This window comes from Aotus nancymaae, unplaced genomic scaffold (assembly GCF_030222135.1).
Source record: "Aotus nancymaae isolate 86718 unplaced genomic scaffold, 86718_ANA_hifiasm-v0.15.2.pri h1tg000010l, whole genome shotgun sequence".
NCBI classification, from domain to species: domain Eukaryota; kingdom Metazoa; phylum Chordata; class Mammalia; order Primates; family Aotidae; genus Aotus; species Aotus nancymaae.
In genome coordinates, this window is record NW_026988421.1 from 5,091,552 (window position 1) to 5,115,446 (window position 23,895).

At 46.1% G+C, this 23,895-nt stretch overlaps 1 protein-coding gene across 1 annotated transcript in view; it reads right to left on the bottom strand.

The window, feature by feature from the left end:
• The window catches only part of FANK1 (fibronectin type III and ankyrin repeat domains 1), a 151,514-nt gene that overhangs the window by 9,378 nt on the left and 118,241 nt on the right, over positions 1 to 23,895 (bottom strand). The window contains exons 2-6 of the mRNA XM_064373741.1: positions 20,406 to 20,583; positions 12,091 to 12,215; positions 4,344 to 4,425; positions 3,208 to 3,282; positions 2,326 to 2,391 (exon numbers count right to left, since the gene is read on the bottom strand). Coding sequence (XP_064229811.1) covers positions 2,326 to 2,391; positions 3,208 to 3,282; positions 4,344 to 4,425; positions 12,091 to 12,215; positions 20,406 to 20,578 — 521 coding nt within the window. The 5' untranslated portion in view covers positions 20,579 to 20,583. The remainder of the gene's footprint in view (positions 1 to 2,325; positions 2,392 to 3,207; positions 3,283 to 4,343; positions 4,426 to 12,090; positions 12,216 to 20,405; positions 20,584 to 23,895) is intronic.

The window sequence follows — 23,895 nt, forward strand, 5'->3', positions numbered from 1 at the left end:
GTTAAGTAGCCTGCCCAAGGTCACACCACATCCTCAGAGGGATGAGGATTTCACATCAAGTTCTCCACCACTCTCTTGGGCTTCGCTACTAATTTTGGAAAGGAATCTGCCAATAAATGACACTGGCTGACTGAGATGATATAAAAACAAAAAACCTTATATGCTGCAATCAAAGGGATTCTTCATTCAACAGACACTCCCTGCCTCCCATGTGCCAAACACTGTTCAAAGGCTGAAAGTATCCTTCACTTTAAAAAATAAGATACTTTTTAATAAGCACGCCAAGTTACACCCAATTTTTGTTTTGCATCTACACAAATAAAGGTTTTCACCTTTAATCTACTGATGGGAAGTGTTATATTAAAATATTTCCTAATACTTCACCCTCTGGTATGGCCCTCATAGGTGGGATGGAAGAGATTTATAAATACCTACAACGCAAACAAACAAACATACAAATAGCTTTTTTTTTTCTGTTACTATTAGATTTTAGCAATAAAGTGATCCTCTGGAGCATTCCAGCTTCCTCTCTGCTCTGGAAAAGCCCAGGGTTATTATCAGTGACTAGAAAATCTCAACAGCTTCACTGTTAGAACAACCAAGCCACAGAGCCTACATTGGAGGTAATTTTTAAATGAATTTTCTGTTTCTTGCATGGATATTGGTAATTTTGGATTTTCTGCTTCTTCAGTTGATTTGGTGGTTTAAATTTTCTCAGAAAAAGAATCCACTTCAATGGAATTATCTACTACTATAGACACAAACACCATTTTCTTTTCATGTTTACATTTTCTCTATAGCCATTGTTATTGTCCTCTTTCAAACTTCTAGGTTTTTTTCTTTTTTCTTAGATTTATAAAAGATTGGTGTATCTTATTATGTAGGTTTTTGTTTAAGAGGCAACTCTTACATTCTCAATAATCTTTAATTTTTAATCCATGTCTACTTTTAATTCTTTCATTTTTCCTATTGTCCTTAAACTTCCTTTCCCTTTTCGGACTGGACCATTCTTTTCAAACTTGGAGTTGATAGCTTAGTCTCAACTTTACCTATGAGTTATTTGGAAAAATACTTTTTAAATGTATAAGTGATATTTAAGATATTGTTATTTAAAATCTATTGCTGCATTGTGTCCAGAGAATGTAAATGTAGAAGACAGGCCTTCTGATTTGAGAAGTTAGTTGGGGTTTTCTTTCTGGCCTGCCGCAGAAGGTCAGTTTTTTGGGGTTTTTTTGTGTTTTATTTTTTTGGGATGGAATCTCACTCTGTCGCCCAGGCTGGAGTGCAGTGGTGCGATCTCTTGGCTCACTGCAACCTCTGCTTCCCAGGTTCAAGCGATTCTCCTGCCTCAGCCTCCCAAGTAGCTGGGATTACGGGTGCGTGCCACCACGCCCGGCTAATTTTTGTATTTTTAGTAGAAATGGGGTTTCACCATATTGGTCAGGCTGGTCTCGAACTCCTGACCTTGTGATCCACCCACCTCGGCCTCCCGAAGTGCTGGGATTACAGGCGTAAGCCACCATGACTGGCCAGAAGAAGGTGAGTGTTTGGCAGCTGTTCCATCAATGCCATGTGCAGTGCCCAAGCCCTGGTTCTGTGTGTGTCATGACCATAGCCCCTGAAGCCGAGGCCTGGCATTTTGCTCACTGTTTCACCCAAGCACCAAGCACAGCGCCTGGCAAGTAGCAATCAGTCAATAAACACGGGTTAGTTGGAATTAATTAATTCACTCCAATGACTAGACTAGCAAGTGTTTCTAGGTCTTTCAGGAGCACTCTCATCTGTCCTTCACGTGCTTCGTGTTCTTCCCCTGAGCTTTTAGTGTGACGTTCTCAGCCCTGCAAGGGGACCTGTGCCCCTCACCTCAGGAAAGTGCTCCGGCTGTCTCTCTGGTGGCAATTTCTCTCTGCTTCTTTAGAAACAACAAAGATTCTGAGTAAAGAGTGAGGCTGAAATGGAGTGGGGGGCTGAGAGGCACAGGCTGCTGGGGACGGGCACTTGCACCCATGCCCAGCACGGAGCTGGCGAGAGCTGCTCTGTAGCTGCCATTTCCCACGCATCGCATGTCCACCAGGCACAGGCGCCACGCCAGAGAAGTCACCACAGATTACAACAGATGGCCCCCCAAGTACCCTGGTGAGCAAAAGCACAAGGCCATGTGAGCAAGCCGGCTTTTGGCATCAACATCTTTCCTCGGGGACCCACTCACCTCTCAGGACTGTCAAAAGAAACTGGAGAAAATGGGTGAAATCAGCCCTCTGGGCACAAGCCTAGCAACACAATTCTGAGAACATGAGCACATTTTGGTCATACCCCACCTCCTACCTGTCCTTGCCACTTCCATTCTTCAGATTCACGTCTGTGCCATTAGAAACTAGGATTTTCACAAGCCTAAAGGAAACAAAAGACAAAACTGTAGCTAGACAAGTCACCTTGATCACTCAGAGCACACAACAGTCCAGTAAAAATGGGTAACACAGTATCCAAGAGGCATCTTTGCGACAGTTTCCTTCGCACCTTCAAGAAGCCAGATGGTTTTAAAACCAGGCATCATTAAACCAGAAAACCACCTCTTCATTCCAAATACGTGGGCTTTCACCTTTGACAAGAGTCATTCATTAAAATCAAACTAGAGCACATGAAGCAAATTGTGCTACCAAAAGAATTCACTGTCCTTTGAATGGCCATTGTTAAAATATTTTTAAATGGTAGCATTTAATGAAAACACATTTCTATTTTTTTCAAATGGCATTTAATTAAAATATAAATGAAAATAAAGGATTAATATTAATACTTATCTCTGTGTGGAACAGATAAGAGTGAATCTGTGAAAATTATATCTTAGCAACCTAGCAGAAAGTTTTCCAGAATAAACCTCTCTTTACCTTTTTTGAAAAGAGAAATTCGAATTCCAATAACCAGTTTTCCAAGAACATATAAAATATATTGCATGTAATTAAATGGTTACCTTTCTTCCTCAACATATGATTACATGTTTTACATTCTCTCCTGCATGTTGTGTAACTTTATGATTACAACAGCTGGATTTCTAAGCCATCATATGGTATGGTTTGGAGGACACAAAAGAAGTGGGGTTCCTCTACAGCCCTTTTCCCTCCCATCCCTATCCTGAGCAGAGCCTTTAAATAAAGTAAAAAGTTAAATCCCCAAAGCAGATTTTTTTTTTAAAAAAAGGAAAAGGCATACCCGATGTATCCTTTCTGGGCAGCAACCATCAGAGCGGTAAAGCCAAACTTATTGGGAACGTCAATCTTAACATGGCTTGGGAAAAACACAGAGAAAAGAGATGAGCATGCTCCGTACAGCTCCTGCAGATTCAAAGCTGGTGGTTCTCACGGGGCTTAGGTGGCTAACATGACTCATGTTACTAATTTCTTCAGGGTCATTAAGTCTTTTCTTGTCTTAGACTGCTAAGAATCTTCTAAAATAGATCCCAAATATTCTACAAAATTCAAATGTATAATCAAAGAGAAAACTGTTGTAATTTCATTTAAAATAGGCACTCTCTTCGGCTGAAAGCTATTATGCCATCAGACAAAGCACTGTCCGACACACACTGCTCTTTAAGATAGCTGAGGACGGTATCTTCACTGCTGATGCTCAGTTCCACCAAACATGAATCTGTATATTGGTGGAGACTCAGGCTTTATCCCTTGCCTCGCATCTCACCTATCGGGTAGAGAGCAGTGCTGTCCAGAGAAGAAAACAGAGGTCTTCACGCCCATGCTCCAGCATAGCTGCTTTGGCTTTTTGTGGGAACCTTCTCTTAAGAGCTCCAAATTACAGAGCTGAAATTCACAAATGACTTGTCTTCTAGGGCGCTCAAAACTATTGATTCAAAAAGAACCTAGGTAACATCGTCTACTTTTCATTTAGGAGGCAGCTTCAAACATCTCATCTGCAGCAGCTGTATTCACCATTTTCCCTCTAGTGTTATATCAACCTTTTAAATTAGAAAGCAGTTGATTTCGCGATTCCCTCATTTCATCAGAAATTAGACATGGGCATTTGGGGGTGAAATTTGCCTAAATGGCTTGTAAGCAAAAGACAGAAATTATTTCTGGGAAGAAAATAGGACACCCAGCCTTGTAATTTCCTTTTACAATTTCTGTTACACAGTTATGAAATTTAACATTTACATGGGGCTTCAGGAGCATCTTTATTAACTATGGTTTATTAAGTCACACCAGTCACCTGAGATCCATTTTGGAGGCAGTTACAAAGGCATGGGAAATTTTAGGAAAACAAAATGAAGCTACTGCATGTATTTCTGCACATTTCATAGGCATGGGAGAAAAAAAAAACTGGCTGAGTTCTCTCACCCTCCTTGAAGTATTCGGACAAGCAAATCTTCATCATTCACATTGACAGCCTGATGAAAGTGCTCACTACTTATGGGCTCTCCTGGGGAAATGAGATGGAAGGCCGTTATCCAGAACATCAGGAAAGGAGATTCCTTCTCCTTCTTGCCATCTTCCTCCTGTGGCCTTCAGGGGATCATCTCCAAGACGGCGCTTGGCTAGTCCTGTAAGTACATCTTACATTTCCTACTCAACTGCCTTTTTTACCGAAAAAGACCTTGTTTTCACATATTAGGAGAACATTTTGACTGACCTAAAGGCTTGGGACATTTTCAAGTTATAAAGTATTGCTTTGTGAATGTTATTTTGATATTTGGAAATAATCCTTTTACATTTCATAAGACTTAATAAATGTCTCCTACAAGCAAGGGAAACCTCAGCCACTGTCACAACGTGCTAGTTTTATTTGCCAAAGTGATGTTAAACTACTTGAATAAACAAAAAAGGACAAAGCGCTTTAACATTTGAAATTAAACTTCTCAGTTCCTCCCAGGAATGTGACATACATAATGAATGGCCTTGCCTGCTCTGAGCTTGTGGAAGCAGAAGGACTTCTACCCACAGGGAGGTAGGGAGGTGGGGAGCCCCTGGAAGAAACTCCAATTAGGGGAGAGAGCTTGCCCAGGGGAGTCCAGAAGCCTGAAAGAACAAGGGGCAACAGCAGGGGAGGAGGGCGTCCTTTGTACAGGGGCCATTAGCTCCACAGGGAGGCCGGCAGGCAGAGGGAGAATAAAGGGTTACGGGGATGCCGCCCTTCTTTCTAGGCCTTTATCGTTTCATTTGTTCCTTATTCTACACCTTCTGATTTTAAAAATTATCACCATTAAGCATAAATGAAATAACACAAGTGAAGCACCTGGAATAGCACCTGGCATGTCGTAAGCACCCAGCACACACCTGTTGTTGCAGTGACAGTAGCGGCAGCTGCCATCGTCACTGGATACAGCCCCACCATCTCTTACGTACTCCAGCTGTACGCCCAGCCCCTCACCCGCACTCGGCAAGCGTTTGAGTTCATAATTCCTGGTCTAAGCAACCTCAAAGGTCTCATTCACTCACTCAACAAACCTAAGTAATGTATATGCCAAGTCCTGTGCTAGGCTCTAGGGGGTTAGCATGAAAAGAGCTAACCATTAGCTCCCATGCTCATTTACACTGTAGTGCCCACTTTCAGCCCGTTATTACTCTAAACTCTGAAAGAAAATATCCACTCCTACCCTATCCTCCCCCACTGCACCCCACACTGCCTCCTGGGGCTCATTCATCCTCCCTCTTACAGTTTGGTCCAGAGAGATCAGCAGGCCTCCCTCTTCCTGCTCCTTATGGTAGAAAGCCTCTCTGGGATTCCCGTGCCTGGGCATAGGAGACACTTTTCTCTGGGTTTCCCTGGAGGGTTTCAGTGGTGCACAGTGACTTGGGGAACATACAAACTGGGAAAACAGTGAGACAGGAGAATAAAGGGATTTCTATCAGAATGATCTTTAGCTGAGACCTTTTCCTTTCTTTCATAAAGATAAATTTATGCCAAGTTTAAATTATTTTGAAATAACAATTTTGTCTGCTAGAGTTTGCCAATCTCTTACAAATTTTTTTTTAGCTACATTATACTTCCTTTTCATCATTCCACACATTTTTTAGACCAAAAAAGCTTTAGGACAAAGCTTCAAATAAAAGTCGCATGATAACCTGCACAAGGCCAAGTCTCACAGTTGTCCCTGGCCTTCCAAGGGAGGTCAGGCGTCGCCCAGGGGTTTCACTAGAAGGGCTTAGGAAGGAGCCGGGTTTTATGCCCCAGAGGACATGTGGCACTATCTGGTGACATTTCTGGTTGCCACAACTAAGGGGATGGTGCACTGACACCCAGAGGATAGAAGCCAAAGAAGCTGCTGAATATCCACAGTATACAGGACAGCCCCCCACAACAGAGAGCCATCCAGTCCTCAAATCCACAGTACACAGGACAGTCCCCCACAACAGAGAGCCATCCAGTCCTCAAATCCACAGTACACAGGACAGTCCCCCACAAGAGAGAGCCATCCAGTCCTCAAATCCATAGTACACAGGACGGCCCCCACAACAGAAAGCCATCCAGTCCCCACATCCACAGTACACAGGACAGCCCCCCACAACAGAGAGCCATCCAGTCCTCAAATCCATAGTACACAGGACAGTCCCCCACAACAGAGAGCCATCCAGTCCTCAAATCCACAGTACACAGGACAGCCCCCCACAACAGAGAGCCATCCAGTCCTCAAATCCACAGTACACAGGACAGTCCCCCACAACAGAGAGCCATCCAGTCCCCAAATCCATAGTACACAGGACAGTCCTCCACAACAGAGAGCCAGCCAGTCCTCAAATCCACAGTACACAGGACGGCCCCCACAACAGAGAGCCATCCAGTCCCCACATCCACAGTACACAGGACAGTCCCTCACAACAGAAAGCCATCCAGTCCCCACATCCACAGTACACAGGACAGTCTCCCACAACAGAGAGCCATCCAGTCCTCAAATCCATAGTACACAGGACGGCCCCCACAACAGAGAGCCAGCCAGTCCTCAAATCCACAGTACACAGGACAGCCCCCCACAACAGAGAGCCATCCAGTCCTCAAATCCACAGTACACAGGACAGTCCCCCACAACAGAGAGCCATCCAGTCCCCACATCCACAGTACACAGGACAGTCCCCCACAACAGAGAGCCATCCAGTCCCCACATCCACAGTACACAGGACAGTCCCTCACAACAGAGAGCCATCCAGTCCCCACATCCACAGTACACAGGACAGCTCCCCAAAACAGAGAGCCATCCAGTCCCCACATCCATAGTACACAGGACAGTCCCCCACAACAGAAAGCCATACAGTCCCCACATCCACAGTACACAGGACGGCCTCCCACAACACAGAGTCATCCAGTCCCCAAATGTCAGTAGTACCAGAATGGGAACATTGAACTAGATAATGAAGGACTTAAATTTATGATGCGTCTCATCTACATGTAGGTGGATGAACTAAACCCATAGATTGTTTCCCTTCATGTTACTAACCAGGAGAAGAAAAGGGGTATGTTTATAAAAGTCTCTGTTAGCCCACCAAACAGGTCCCATTTTCTCCTCATCTCAAACTTCAACTGCCACTAAAAATATAAAAACAAGTCATTTGGATAGAAGCACCTATAACAACACACAAATCTCATTCTATTTCTACTAAGTCGTACAATGTGTGGTATCCTAAATCAAATCCTATGAGTTAGGCTGTATGTAGGATTTTTACACCATGCTTTTAAAATTCTCCACCAAACCACAAGACTGAGAGTCAGAAGGGCTGAGTTGTCCAAGGTTGCCCAGTTAGCAGAGGGCAGGATCAGAGTCAAGGCCAAGTCTTTCATGAGGCTCACTCCTTCCCTTTAGTATTTAGTAAATACTGCAGTATCAACCAATTCTCTATATGTCTCCATGCTTATTAAATTTTGAATACAGATGAACATCTTAAGTAAATATGGTCCTTCCGCAAAGTGTTAAAAGAAAGGGGATACCTAAAAATCTTCCAGAAAGTGCTAACTGCTTGAGATGTTAGGTTCTAAGGACACACCCCCAACCACCTCTCTACCCCAACCCCCTCTACTCCACAGCCTCAATATTACCTGAACAGCCAGGCTCTCCCAGTGGGGGTCGGGGGGGCACTCCCTAGCGCATCCTAGCCAGGAAGATCTGCAGCATGCAATGGTTGGAAAATGAAACAAGTTCACTGCATGCTTATAAGCTTGAGGACCATTTATAGCAAAGACCAGGGCTTTTGGTATTGGGATATAATCAATGTCATGTCAATTCCAGCTTCCACAAGAGGTAATAAGCACTTCACAGCTTACTCTAAGAACAAAGGGACACCTCACAGAAGAGAGAGGAATGACTTAATTATTCCTCAGTCCTTGCTTGCTGAGCAGTAACCATGGTACCTTTCTGGGGTGTGAGAGCTCTTTCTCAGTGTTAACCATCCTCCGCTACTACCAGGAGGGAAAGGAGGGACTGAGGATTACTCTGGAACCTGTGTGAAGCAACAGAGGCACTGAAATGTCTCCGTTTACATGAATTTGACAAAGAAACAGAAAAGAAATGAAAAGACCCTTGTTTGCAGTGCACAGCAATTCTTTCTACTCCCACTATCAGCAGGAGTCCTGCAGAACAGAGAGGAAATTCCAGGGTGAAGAGAATGTTCCATTCCTCCCACCCCTGAATCCTTCAAGACTTTGTGGGCCTGGCCCAAGGGAATGCTATCAATAAGTGCAATTGAATATTTTTAAAAGGCTGGCTGTTGCTTTGTGGGTTTGTTTTTCTAGTTTTTACCCCGAGTGTTGCAATTACAAATATCAAACTGATTCTGCCCATGGTGAGGATGTCAGCCCATGCTCATGTAAGCCAGATGGAACTCACCAGTCAGGGCCAGGTGAGCAGGGACACCGGTGAGGAGAAGGGCAGAGCAGGGCAGAGTGGGCTTGAGGAAGCCATCGCTCATGTTCTCTAAGAGGGTCATTTAGCTGCAGATGTACCAGCAGATAGTCTAATGTGGTGATAACCCCTTTCTTGGTGGAATTTTAAGTCTTTATTAAAAGCAGTGAATAAATCAGGAGCTCATTGGAGAAGATATTTGCCAATTAACAAGTAGCAGCTGTTTTTCTTTCTTTATAAGGGCCCAACTGATTAAAATTGTATGCCTCATTTAAGCAAGAATCTCGTGTACTTTACCTGGGGAGAAAAAAAGGCCGTGTATTCTTTATTCAAACAAAGTGCATGCCTCTGTGATTCATTAAAACACTCTGAAACTGAATGCAAATTATCACCACACAGAAGCATTTGCACTTGCTCTGTATCCTGTGCACATTTTTAGTTCTTTGTTTAGCATGATCTGCCTCCTTAGGAGAATCTGCTTTGGATATTATAAATATATAACAATAGCTTAAGGGAGCTGCAGTCAGCCCACAGAGGCAACAGCCTGCCCCAGCCGGGAGGAGGAGGACACCTTATCCTCACCACCTAGTACAGCCCCCTTGAGGCTGAGAAGGCTTACTGGCTGCAGGCAGTGACGCTATTGTCTGGCAGTGAAATGGCCAGGATCACTTCCCCAACACACACACACACACACACACACACACACACACCGGTCACCACCTCACACTCATCCCTGCAGGCCTCATCTAATCACTCATGGAAGCCATGGGGCTGTAAAGACAAACACCCTGCACAGGCTCTCCATGGCTGCCTCTGGAGCCAGCTCAGTGAGGAAAAGGCACACCTGGCCCACAGGCACAGCCTGATCTAGTTTGGCTGTGTCCCCACCCAAATCTCATCTTGAATTGTAGCTCCCATAATTCCCATGTGTCATGTCATGGGAGGGACCTGGTGGGAGGTAATTGGATCATAGGGGTGGGTCTTTCCCGTGCTGTTCTCCTGATAGTGAATAATTCTCATAAGATCTGATGGTATTATGAAGAGAACTTCCACTGCACATGCTCTCTCTTGCCTGCCACCATGTAAGACATGCCTTTCCTCCTCCTTTGCCTTCCACCACAGTTGGGAGGCCTCCCCAGCCATGTAGACTGAGTCCATTAAATTTCTTTCCTTTATAAATTACCCAGTCTTGGGTATGTCTTTATTAGCAGCATGAGAACACACTAATAATAGCCCTTCCTAAAAGAGCTCCAAATGGTACGTCAACCCCATGTAAACTCAGGCCAGGAGGTCCAGAAGCCCCTGCCCTGGCTTTGATGTGCTATTAAGAGGATGCTAGAGGCCACCTGAAGCCGACCATGGAAGGCTGCAGAACAACCACATTCACCTTCACCTGGAAGGTTCAGGTAGACTCTCGCTGGCCAGGGGAAAACTAATCCATCTCCCAACTGACATAAACGCAACCTGAGAAAACCAGGGTTTCTTTTCATACTCTTTATTCTGCCACTGGTCCTTAATTCATCATCCATCCATCCATCCATCCATCCAGGATCTTCTTTTTTTAAAGAAAGAGTTCTGCTCTGTTGCCTAGGCTGGAGAGTACAGTGGTGCCACCATAGCTCGCTGTAGCCTTGAACTCCTGGGCTCAAGCGACTCTCCTGCCTCGGGCCATAGGCGCACACACTGACTTATTTATTAAGGATCTCCCACAAGCTAAAGATGGCCGACGCATCACCCACCCTTTCAGATCCCACAGTGTAGGTGGGAGGCCAAAACATAGACAAATATGTAGGAGAAGATGCAAGAAGTGTTCACAGAGCGGGGGGATTACTGCTCTGTACCTGGGGAGGAGGGAAAGCATGTGGCAGAGGAGGGGAAAGCCACACGAGGAATCACCACCACCATGCTTGCCCATGGAGCAGGCTCAGTGAGCACAGCAATGGAGTGGGTGCTCCAGGGAGGAGGGGCAGAGGTGGGGGAGTATGGAGAGGCAGGAGGCCTGTGGGTGGGTGGGGACAGCAAGAGGATGGGAGGGAGCAGAAAGGTAGCCTGGGATGGCATCCTGGCCAGGGATGCCTGGCGAGTCTCTGTTCACAGGCTTGGCTCCCTCTGCCACCTCTTCTCCTGCCCCTTCTCCTGCACACCCTCGGCCTTCCTTCAGAACACAAAGCTCACGTTCTGCCTTCTTTGCTTTCTCTTAAGAACCCCAAGGGTAAATACCTTACATGTAACAGCACATGTTCTCAACACTGCCAGATGAAGGAACAAGCCCTCTTTCTTACCCTGAATCCCCAAAGTTGACCGTTTCACATCACAAGTGTCCTCTGAAAGTGTGTTTTTCACAGCTAAACTCCCAGTCTGCTAAACTCAGATCCTGTCCCCTAATGCCACGTCTGCACGACTGAAGGTACTCAAAAGCTGAGTTAACTTTGGTCTACACAAAAACTGTCATGAAGAAATGCCTAAAGGATATAGTTGAAAGCCACAGAAAGCACATACCTCCGAGCCAAACGCTACGTGGAATAAAATGGAAAAATAACTTTACTCACAAAAAGAAAGTTTCCTTTGTGCAATCGAAGAATGACTCACCTGTGTTTTTCAGTGGGTGGGCCAGGGAGAACACCTGTGACCACCCTAATTTTTACAACGTTCTTTCTCAGAGATGGCCCTGGACAGAGCATCTTTAAAATATCCATCCCAGAAACAATCTTAAAACTCGGCCGGCTGAAGGGCTCAGGGCCTCCACGTGGAGCCCCCCTCACAGGGTTCTTCGTGGATACAGCAGCACCCTTGGTTCTCCCTCACTCACCGTGACCCCAGCAATCAGGTTTATACGGCGAGTTCAGTCTCACACCCTGGGCTAGTCAGGATGGACAAGATGCTGAACAGAGCTGCTCACCCGAGGACGCCCAGGCAGGCGGCCTGCTTGGCTCTCTGGGGACACTTAGGCTTTCCCAGCCCGCATCCCTGTCACCCCTCACCTAAAAAGATGACTCTACCCTTTTGTGCTGAATGGCTACTAGTAGGACGGTTCTGGCACAAAAAACAGCTCTCCCAGTTTGAGAAAGCATAATTACACTTCCCTGACATTACAGGTTCTGGCAAGGACCAACTAGTAAATGTATTGCAGTGTTTAAAATTGGAATCATTTCTGCTTCTGGTAAGGCCAAACAAGAGGCAGAGTATTTTTATCTCTAAATTGCTTGTCATCTCCACTGATCTTCAGACAGGTGAGCGCAGAGGGTCTGAATACTCACTGGTTGTAGACACTGAGACGAGTGGGCTGTACTCACACTCCCCAGAGGGGCTGGTGACCCTCAGGCGAAATCTATATAGCGTCCTGGGTTCCAGACCTTCAACAACATGCTTCGTTGCATATCCCCTAGACAGGAGGAAACAAACATGCTGAGGACACCAGGTAAGCTAACCCACACTCTGATAAGACACGAGAAGGGCAGGTGGAAGTGATTTTCCTTCTATTTCCAGGACAGAGCTGATGGCTCCTGCTTTGCTGAAGTCCTAGAGAATGAAGGACAGGTCCCACATGGTGCCTCTATCCCTACCCAGCAGGTGCCCTCTGTCCCATAGGGCCTAGCCCAGGGCCTGACACATAGCTAGCATGCAGTTTTGTCCTTTTGAGAAACAATCATGTTAACCGTGACATTTGTCCTCAAGTGACAAAGTTTTATATTTGAAAGAGATGACAGGCAGTCAAATCATACACACATTATTTTCAAGTGGGGGCCATCTAGTGGTGGGGGCAGTGAGGTTCACACATAGCTGCATAGCTACTGCAGGCAAAATACCACTGCAGGGCAAGGACCTGAAGAAGTCACATGCAAGACTGCCCGTAGCCCATGAGCAGCTTCCAGCAGAGCTGGGAGCTCAGGCAGCACATGGAAGACAGTGCTAATATCATGCCCCATTGTCAAGTTCATCTTAGGAATGTTTGTGGGAAATGGATGCTGAGCACTTCTGGGTTAGAGACTCACAGTGGAAATCCACACACCTCCAGAGGGCAGTAGTACTGAGTCTAATCATTTGCAGCCTGCAAATGAGCACCAAGACATGCAGTTAGGCAGTCTGCCTGCCTGCTAAGATGATGCCGGGACCCAGCAGAAGTGCTAAGGTAAGATCTCACCCTCCGCTTGTCAGCAGGTCCCAGGAGCCTGGCTTTGACTTGGCATGCATTCTCTAACATCAGGTCTCCAAAAGCTGACAGAGCCATACATACTTCCCAGTATCACCCAAAGCCTCTATATTACCCATTTCTCTTTGCTGCCAACATCTTTTATTCTTATCTGACTAAACTCCATGTATCCTTTTGCAAATCCTAGCTCTAAATTGTTTTCTTCTACTCAAAATCTTGGTTTTTGTGAGAGAGAGAGAGAGAGAGAGAGAGGAGAGAGAGAGTGTGTGTGTGTGTGTGTGTGTGTGTGTCATTTCCAGCTCTTTCTTCTTTCCCGCTTCAACACTCAAGCTAGTTCTTGTCCTCCTCCCTTGCACCATTCTCCATAGCTCCTTAGATGCCAAGGTTACCACTGTTTCCTCCTATTTTTTTCCTGTCTCTAGTTTTCCTTTTATTCTGAACAGACCTTCCAAAAATACCAGAACCATTCTATGGGATTCACAACTAATTTTTCAAGGATGATTACATGCAACTAAATATGTATACATCAATTCTATTCCAGGCAACTCAACAAGTGTATCTCGTGCCCATTATTTGCAAGGTGCTGGGACAGGCTGGGATGTAGCCCTGAGCCAGCTCAGGGCCAAAATCAACCTGTGAACACTAAGTTGACCCCAACTTTCTACTGATGGGGTGACAAGAAGAGGGGCATCAGGGACAGTAGGAAGGGAAGTTGAGCAAGAGTGAAATGCCAGTACTGGAGTTAGCATCACCAATAACACCTGAAAAAACCTGACTTCAGATCTGGGCTGGTGGGCGAGCTAACACCTCATCTAATCATCAGACAGCCTTGCCCACTCACTCCCAGCACCCACCAGATTCTTCCCCCTGAAGGACAAGGCATGGCATCAAGTGTGTGGCTAAAGAACAGACCCAACACTTGTTCTAGAGGGAGGAATATCTCCAAAGGAGAACCCAGAAGGGCTTCTAAGTTCCTTCTGCCAGACTCATCCATCAAACAAGTAATTCCCCCACTGAGGAACAGGCATAGACAGGAACAGGTATCTGAGGAAAGGGTACAGGGCAGAGGAAGTGAGGTGGCAGGAGGGTGTCCTCTGGTAGAGGTATCTCTGATGTCAAGTGAGAAATGGCATAAAGGACTTCCATGACAGACAGGCAGACATCTCCCAGGCAGTCTGAGAAAGGGGCTCCCCAGCAGGGTTGGGACGACACACAATGCCTGGGAAAGTCATGGTCTGGGCGCTCTTATTGCCATGAGAGTCAGGGTGCAGAAGAGTCTGGCGCATCCAGGAAGGAGGTTCCTCTGTGAAATCTGGAGACAACTAACTCTAACATCTAACAGAACCCTTTTTTTGAAAACTAGAAAACATTTACAAAGATCTTCTTTACTTGACGCTTCTTTCCTTTGTTAAAATGTGACATTGTAAGGTAAATCAATATCAAGTACTGAATATTAATCCTTTTTTTGCATCACAGTCACTTGAGGCACCAAATCCAGATGACTTCTTGGGTGTAGCGTGAGCAGAGCCAAGAAAAAGACTAAGCACATCAAGGCACCTCTGACCACGTACATGCCCCTGCCTCCTTGCTCTGTGCTGGTGGATTCAGCCTCCTAACTGACATCATCTGTGCTGGAAACACATTTTTCTTCACCTTCAAGAAGCCAAATGTGCTGGAAGTCAAGCTGTCCTCCACAGTCCCTACCATCCCTGCAGGAACATGTTCCTCTCCCCACGGAGCTAGAGTCTAGTTCCTCTCCCTTTGAACAGAATGGAATGTGGTGGAAGTAATGCTGTACAGCTCTGGGTCTGGGCCTTAAGATGCCCAGAAGTTGCTGCTTCTCCTCCCTTGGAAGCTGGCCACCATGTAAAGAAGTTCAATTTCCCTGTTGGAGAAAGAGGCCACCTAGTAAGACAGAGTCAGCGGAAGATCCAGACCACAAGGGAGATGAAGAAGCCCAGCCAGTCTCCTGTTGTCCTGGCCATCCCAGCTGATGCATCACACCTGGGTGAAGCCATTTGGATCTTCCAGCCCCAAGAGAGCTGCAACAGCCAAGACCACATGGGGCAGAAACAAGCCATCAACACCCTAGACAAATTACAGATCGTGAGCAAACACATGACCATCTCTGCCGTAAGCCACTAAGTCTGGGGCTGGTTTGTGATGCAGCAGATGACTGAGATAGTATGTATCAACAAAAAAGAAGCTGTAAGAAAGACAATGAAGAAATAATACCAACGGCATTACAACAACTCTTCAATCCAGAAACCAAGAAGTAGATAGGTGTTAAAAATTGATACAAATACATTTACCATAACAGTAACAGCTATAAAACTAAGATAAATATTCAGAAAAACGGCCTGGGCTAAAAAGTAATAACTTTTTTTTAAACAAAAATGTATCAGCCTGGCACAAAGTAGTCTTGTGAGTAGGTAAATTTTGATGTTAAATGAAAATAGGCCCATGAATACTTAGATATTTTAGTCATAGAAACTGAGCCCTCAACAATGCACGGCATCTGAAAAGATTTTTAGAAGTTCAATGAGAATATAATATCCAAGCCTCACTGGAATTCAATGCAAGGAGGTGTCAAAGACTTAGCATAGTATTAAACCAAAATAAAACCAGAAGTGCTCCCAATAAAATCCAGTATTGCTGAATATCATAAGGTCACCCTGAAGCAAATGGTACCTCCATAACCCCCGGAAAGGGTAATAACCAAACTGTGTTAGAAACCAGATGTTACCAAGCACACTTAGGGAAGGCTGAAGACTGGCGTCCCTAGAGATGGCTCCAAAGAGGACAAAAGGCACAGCAGGAACCCAGGTCACAAATGTCCACCAGGGTGCTCCGCAGTGATTGCCATGCAGGCGCAGGGGGACTCACAAAAGCAGTCATTGAACCCGTGGAGAGGCACAACTTTCCCTAGACATGATAGCTTAAAAAATGAAAGAATCTTGGAACTATTTCCACAGTAGAGGAAAATACACAAACATGTAAAGCACAGCCTTGTTTTCGTTATCAGTCAATAAGCAAATGTTTGACACAAGAGCTGAGCAAATGTGAAACATAAGAAGCTAAATATTGAAAAGCCCAAAGACTCAAGTTACTAGACTTCCCTTTCTTCTCCACACTCCCTGCCCCAGAACTCCAATCCAGCCTCATGCTGATGACTCTGGAGTCTGTCGCTCCAACCCAGACCCTTTCCCTGGCCCTTTCTTCCCCAACAGCCTCCTTGACATCTCGGCTTGGAGGTCGGGTAGTTCCCAAACCAAGCATCTATGCCACTCACAGTCTTCCCCATCTTGGTTATTACAGTTGCTCAGGCCAAAACCCTGGCTGCCTCCTGTGGAAGTCTGGATTGTTGTTCAGAGACATGAGGTGCCCTCCCGCAAAGATCCTACCTCCCTGACTTGTTGAACTTGGACATGGCTGCATGTCTTGCTTTGAGCAATGAAGTATATGCAGAAGTGAAGTATGTCATTCTGGGTGGAAGCTTCAAGGAACAGCGAGCCATGCTCTCTGCCCTGCCACAGTGACTGACAATGTTCAGGCAGAGGCCGACACATTGGCCTGGGCTGCAGTAGGGGGACAGTGCAGGATGGAGCCCCGGCCGACCCACAGTGGGCATGGTGGGTGGGAGAAACCCACTGCTGCCATAAGCCGCCGACACTGTGACGCTGATGCTTCAGGCAGCATAACGTGGCCTGTGCTGGCCATTACATATCCCTTGACCATCCTCTCTCTCTCTCTCACATCCCATATCCAGTCCATCAGCAAGGTTTTTAAATCCATCTTTAAAGCACATCCTGCATCCTCCCACTTTCCACACTGTTGTGTTGTCTCCCACCTAAACCGTTTCAAAAGCTTCTCCATCAGCCCTCCCTGCTGCTTGCTGCCTGGCCTCCCTATGGCCTGTTCTCAACTCAGCAGGCAGAGGGATTGTCATAAAACATAAGCCAGATCACGCCCCTCTTCAGCTTCACAATCTCCAATGGCTTTCCCTGCCTCTCTCAGAGTACAAGCCAGAGTTCTCCCAATAACCCCCAAGACCCAGGTAGTGACCTCTCGTGACCCAGTGCCCTCGCCCCCATCACTCTCCTCCTCGTTTCCTCTGCTCCTTAGTGCTCCTGGGACACACCAGGTACTCTTGCCCTGCCAGGCTTTCTCACCAGCCCTTTGCTATGTCTGGAAAGTTCTTCCCCCAGACGCTTGCAAGGCTCCAGGTATCCTTCCTTCAGACCTAATGAGAAGTTACCTTCTTGGTGAAGACTTTCCACCTCTACCCCAGGCCCCCAATTTTTCCTATGCTGCTGCCCCTTAGTTCGTATTCCCTGCTGACTACCTGTTTTTACTTACGTATCATTTCTTGTTTGCCTTCCACATCATGAGGGAGGAATTTGTATCTGTTTATCCCCAGTGCCATATCCCCAGCATCCGGAGCAGCGTCTGATACATGGCAGACAGTCGGTAATACATGCTGATGGGGTAAATGGAGTGCGTGAGCAGAAATGATCACAGGGATTTAGGGGACAGACAATAGGGAAGTAAGGAGAGCTTCTCCGTGGAGGTAAAATCTGACCTGGGCAGAGGAAAGAATAGAGTGAGAGGGGAAAATCTGTCCAAACAGGGAAAACAACTGATCACACATGCAAGGCATATTCACAGGACAGTAGGAAATCTGACTGGAGGGTTTGTGCTCAGAAACAACAGGCAACAAGAAAGGCAGGTGTGGGCTAACTGTGAAAGGCATTCAATGCTAGTCTAAGGAATTTGGCCTTTATCTTTCAAGAAGTGGAGACCCACCAAAGACAATTTGACAGAAGAAAGATTAAAATGGAAATTCAGCAAGATAGAATGATGAGATAGAAGGTTTAAAAAATAAATAAAAGAGGAATAAGGTCAACTCCCTCCATCAGAAAATACACTGGGCAGGTGTAGGAGCCGGGCGTCCACGCATGAGCTAGACGGAAATGGAGCTTAAATCCTGCAGGGAGCGCCGCAGCTAATGAGGGGAAGCACAGAAGCGACTCTACAAATGGAGAACACAGTAACTGACACTATGAGAAGCCAAGGAGGAACGCGCCAGCCAAAGACAATGTCATTGATTCCAGATAGACTGATGACTGATGGGAACAGAAACTGACAAATCAGGAAGTTCTTAAATCCACAATCCAAAAATCAGGTACTCTAGATAATCACTTTTTACAAAGAAAAGTATTTGCTTGTTTAACACTATGTAGAGAAAGATAAGGAAGCAAAAGAGGTCAAGATTAATGCAGCCTAATTCTGCCACCTAGCGTCAAGGTTTGTACCGTATAATTCTGCAAGAAATGCAGGCATTTCCCCACTGCCCTTAGAGTGGGGACCACAGATGTCAGTGCCAGCCCCACAACGCCAGGCTGTCTTCAAAGTGTGAATGCGTTTTTCAGCCTGACAGCAAACGGGTCTCTGGGGAGAAGGCAGACAACACAGACCACACCTCAGGCTGGAAGTCAGCACACACAGCTGTGGTTTCTCTAGCTGAGGCTGCCTACCTGCCACCCAGCAAAGGAAGAGCCAAGGAAGAAAGAACAATTCAGGATGGCCCCACTCACCTGCCCAACCACAGCCCGTGGTGCTAAGGAGATGTGGGAAAGAAACATGTCTTTTTCTTTCTCCAGAGAAATACTTATCATAATTCATGCTTTTAGATAGGAACTACCTTCAACGAGTAAGTCGACATGATTAAAATAGCACTTGAGTAGTTAGGACAAGAATTATTTTTACATTGTAACTACATTTCAGATTTTTTTTTAAGGTACAGAGAAATTTCTCAAATATCAGATATATTATCACTCAGGTAACAGTTGAAGTTGAAGCCTTCATATACAGATTATATACATACATATTTTTATATATTTCACACACGCACACACACCCCATGTCAGAACTTTTGTCACAGTGCAAACTCGGAAAAGGCCGGAAGAGTGACGGAACTGTTGTGCATCTTGAGTGCATCAGTGCCAACATCCTGACTGTGATACTGCACTGCAATTCTCAAAGATGGCACCATAGGAGAGAAATGGGAAAAGGTACATCTGATCACTCTGTATTATTTCTTACAACTGGATATGAATCTATAATTATTTCACAATTAAAAGTTTAATTATAAACTATATTTGTATCTCATTTTTCATATTCCTGAATCACAAAATAGTCATTTTGCATTTTGCAAGTGGTAAATCTAACAAGGGGAAGAAATAAGTCAGAGCTGGTATGAAGGCGAAGAAAAAAGTAACTTTTCTTTTTGAGTCAAGGTCTCACTCCGTCACCCAGGCCGGAGGTCAGTGGCGCAATCGTGGCCTACTGCAGCCTCAACCTCCCAGGCTCAAGTGATCCTCCTACCTCAGCCTCCCAAGTAGTTGGGACTACAGGCATATGCCACCACACCTGGCTAACTTTTGTATTTTGTAGAGATGGGATTTCGCTGTTGTCCAGGCTGGTCTTGAACATCTAGGTTCAAGGGATCCACACACTTCAGCCTCCCAAAGTGCTGAGATTACAGGCATGAGCCACCATGCCTGGTCAGAAACGACTTCCTGATTACTCCTGGTGGCATTTGTTCATGCAAGAAGCATGTGGAGGGCCTGCTGTATAGCAGACAGCACTGTCAAGTAACCAGCTAAAGCGTTAAGCAAGCAGGAGTCTTATTGGTCCTCTCACTGAGTTTAATACTGGGTGGGGAGGCAGGAAAGGAACAAGGAAAATAAGTAAACAGGTAAACAACAAAGTAAACAAGTAAACTAAGCAAGCAAGTAAAATGAGCCCAACAGAGCTAAGTGCTATGTGGCATACAAAAAGAGATTCTGAACTACGGGAGGCCTGCGTGGAAGAATGGCTGCTTCAGATGGCCTTCTGGGGGCGGGGGCATGTTTGATCTGAGATTAGCATGGTGCAGAGGGACCAGCTGTATAAAAACAGAAGGAAATGTACTCAAGACAACAGCAACAAGCAAGACCCTGTGATGGGAACCAGCGTGGTATGAGAGAGTTGACAAGGGGACAATGGTATGACATGAGATCAGAGAAGGGTAGACCATGTGGGGCCATCCCACGTCAGTGAACACAACAGCCTTATGGGAACCTCACCTAATTGTATCAAGCTATCGTTTGAGTCTGTCTCTACATTTTGGATTTTAAATACATATCATTAAAGTATTTCCAAAATCAAAGAAGCTCTCAAAGGTCCAGAGGTTTAATTTCAAAGTTATCGCTAATGCCTATTTCCCCAAAATTGTAATTCATAAAACAGCATGAATACAAATGATGCTGACTCATTCTTTAATTTCAAACAAGCAGTGGCCTTTTAGAGACAACAGAAATCGTTCTAGCTAATCAGGAAGTCAAAGTAAAGTGGTAAGCAATTCAACACTGCACCTACGTATAAATGACGCCGTAAGTGTGCATTTTGGGGTCTTTTTCTTCAATCGAGAACCTACACTGCTGCTCCTGGGGTCCTCGGCGTTTGGCTTTCTTTTCCAGATCCCAGTATAATTCAATGCTGTGATGAGTCACTTTGCCCACGACAGGTGGATGAGGCTTTGAGGATGGCATGATTTCTAAAAAAAGAATAATACTGAATTTGAGGACCTAGTTTCAATAAGGAAGAGAGACTGGTTGAGCGGATTACAGTTGCTTAGTGATCGGGCTATTTTTTTTTGCACATAAGGCACACATATGAGTATACCTCTCTGCTGCTTCAAGAACCCCTGAAAAGCTACAGAGATATAAAATTCAGCTAATGCGTGAACTACCGCAGTCTTCAACAAGCATATTGTACCAAACCCATCAACATCGTACCACCCATGGACCCTTCCAAAGGGTTGCTTAACATATCAAACTAATAAGGTTGTACTCGAGCTGCTGGAACTCAGTTTGCTTCTATAATCCTTCAGTGACTGGCTAAGAAACAAAGCCAAGAGATGAATGCTTATCTGATCCAAATATCTGTAACATAGATAACAAAAGTTGACATCTATGCTGTATAAACAGCCCTCACAAACTAATTAAGAATAAAGGCCCAAGGTTAGCAACAAACCTAGCAAAAGATGAGCTGCACAAAAAGGGCAAAAACACATTGCCAAGGTAAGATCAGAAAGATGTCCATATCCCCTAGTGCTCACAGAAATTGATAACAATGGGGTATAACTTTATCTCCAGTCAGAAACTCAGAAAGAGATTTCATAACTATTGAAATTCACAAGATAGGGAGAGGATATTCTCATGTGCTGGCTGTAGGGAAATATGAATTATGGCCTTTTTAGAGGGCAATGTGGCAGCATCTATTAAAATTAAAAATACACATACCCTTCTCTTTCCAGCCATCCCATCCCTGGAAACTGCAGAAATACACACGAGAGTGAGTGGACAAGACGGCTGACGAGCAGCAGCTAGACTGTCTGGCTCTCAAGGAGAACAGACGGGGCGAGTGAATCCAACACCTTCAACTGAAACAGCCAGGTACTCACACTGGGACTAATCAAGGAAACAACTTGACCCACAGAGAATGAAGAAAACAAGACAGGACAATGGCCCACCTGGGAGCAACACGGAACCAGGGACCCTCCCCTGTCCACGGAAGCAGTGACTGAATGAGTGACCCAGAAACCAGGCTTCTCCTACAGATCTGTGCAAACCTCAGGTCAAGAGATCTCCTTGTGAACCCCTCTCCACCAGGGCCTTCAGTCTTCATCCAGACAGACAGAGCTGCATGGAGTGTTGGCAGAGCGGCCGCTCAGGCGTGCGTGGAGACCTTGGAGCCTTAGCTACTCAGGCTTTCCAGCAAAGTGGTCATAGCTCTGGCAAACTGGGAGGTTAGACTCCTGTCCATACCCCTAGGAAAGAGGATGCATCCCGGGGGCTGAGCAGCAACAGCCCACAGGCCCCACTTCCACTGCATCTCAACAGAAGACCACTGACTTGGAATTCCAGCCGGCTACTGGTAGCGGCATTGCATGTCCCTAAGAAAGAGCTCCCGGGGGAGGGGCAGGCCACCATCTTTGTTGTTTGGGCACCTTAGTCATTCCAGTCTTTAGGCTTTGGAGAGTCTGAGGCAACACAGGACAGAAGGGATCCCCCAGCACCGCACCGCACCTCTACCGAAATGTGGCCAGACTGCTGCTTTAGGCAGGTACCTATCCCGTTCCTCCTCACTGAGCAAGACCTTTCAACTGGGGCCTCCAACCACCCCTCCCCAAGCTGTCCAGCTGACAGAGATCTGAATTTCCCCTGGGATGGCACTCCCGGAGGGAGGGGTGGGCCACTATCTTTGCTGTTTGGGTGCCTTAGCGGTTCCAGCCTGTGGGCTTCATAGTATCTGAGGCAATCTGGGGCTGAAGCGGACCCCAGCTGAGCACAACTGCTCTACTGAAATGTGGCCAGACTGCCTTTATAAGTGGGTCCCAATCCCATTCCTCCTCACTGGCCAGGACCTCCCAACCAGGGTCTCCAGCCACTTCCTACAGGTGTCTTTGGGCCAAAAGCAGGTTCATACTTCCCTGGGATGAAGCTCCCAGAGGGGTGGACAGGCTGCATCTTTGCTGTTTTGCAGCCTTCACTGGTGACATATCCAGGTTCTAGAAAATCTGAGGTGACTAGGGACTGGAGCAGGCCCCAAGTATACCACAGCATCCCTATAGAAAAGTGGCCAGACTGTTACATAGGTGCCTGTTCCCATATCTCCTCACTAAACAGGTCCCTCCAGGCCTGGGCCTCCAGCCACCCCCTGCCAGAGCTATGGAGCCGGTACAAACTCAGCAACCCCCTGAACAGAGCCTCCAGGGGCAACTGAAGGCCTCTCTGCCACGACCTCAGCAGTGGAACTGCCCTTGCCACCCTCAAACTAACAAAGGAGCAAAGACCCTAAGAGTGCCTTATCTACACCTCCAACAAGCTAGAGTTGACTCAAGGGGAGGCAGCCAGTCCATCTCCCATGGGTCCCACACACCCCCACCTGCCATTGCTCATCACCAGACAGGGAACCCCTGGCTTGGGCACACAGCGCAAACCCTCCATCTTGGGCTGACTGCACTGAGTGATTGCTGACCCACATCTCTCTGGGGTGGAGCCCCCAGGAGTCAACCAAATGACCCTTGGCCACAACCCCTACTAAGATCTCTTCCTGTTCTGCCTCTAAGCTGGGGATGGAACATAAACACTGAGATCACCCCAGGGCTGCAGTGGGCATCCCAGGAGTGCCAAGTCACGAACTACAGCCAGGACTCAAGTGGGAGAGGAACGTGCAGTTTCAGAGCACTGAGAGGGAACATGGCTGAAACTGTGAGGAAACAGGGAAGCCACACAACCACGGAAGAATCTACTAACTAACTGACCAATACCCCTAAGCACCGTCTACTGGATCACACCCCAAAGCTCGAACACCAAAAACACCTCATTAACATACCCCTCCCTGAAACCCGAGACAACAAGTAAGCTTCAAATACAGACCCTACACAAAGCATCAATGCAGTGAAAACATCCAGAAAAGAAGTCTGTTGACTGTACTCAATCTATACTAAAGGAACACCCACACGCATAGATGAGAAAGAACCAGCAAGAACTCTCAAACGGCCAGAGTATCATATGTCCTCCAAATGACCACACCAGTCCTCCAACAAGAGTTCTTTACCAGGTAGAACTGGCTGGAATGAAGGAAATAGAATTTAGAATATGGATAGGAACAAAGATCAGAGATTCAGGAGGTTGGTGAACCCCAATCTAAGAAAAGTAAGAATCACAATAAAATGATACAGGAGCTGAAGGATGGAATAGCCAGTATAAGAAAGAACCTAATGGATCTGACAGTGCTGAATAACACAATATAAGAATTTTGTGACCAGGTGCAGTAGTTCACTCCTGTAATTCCAGCACTT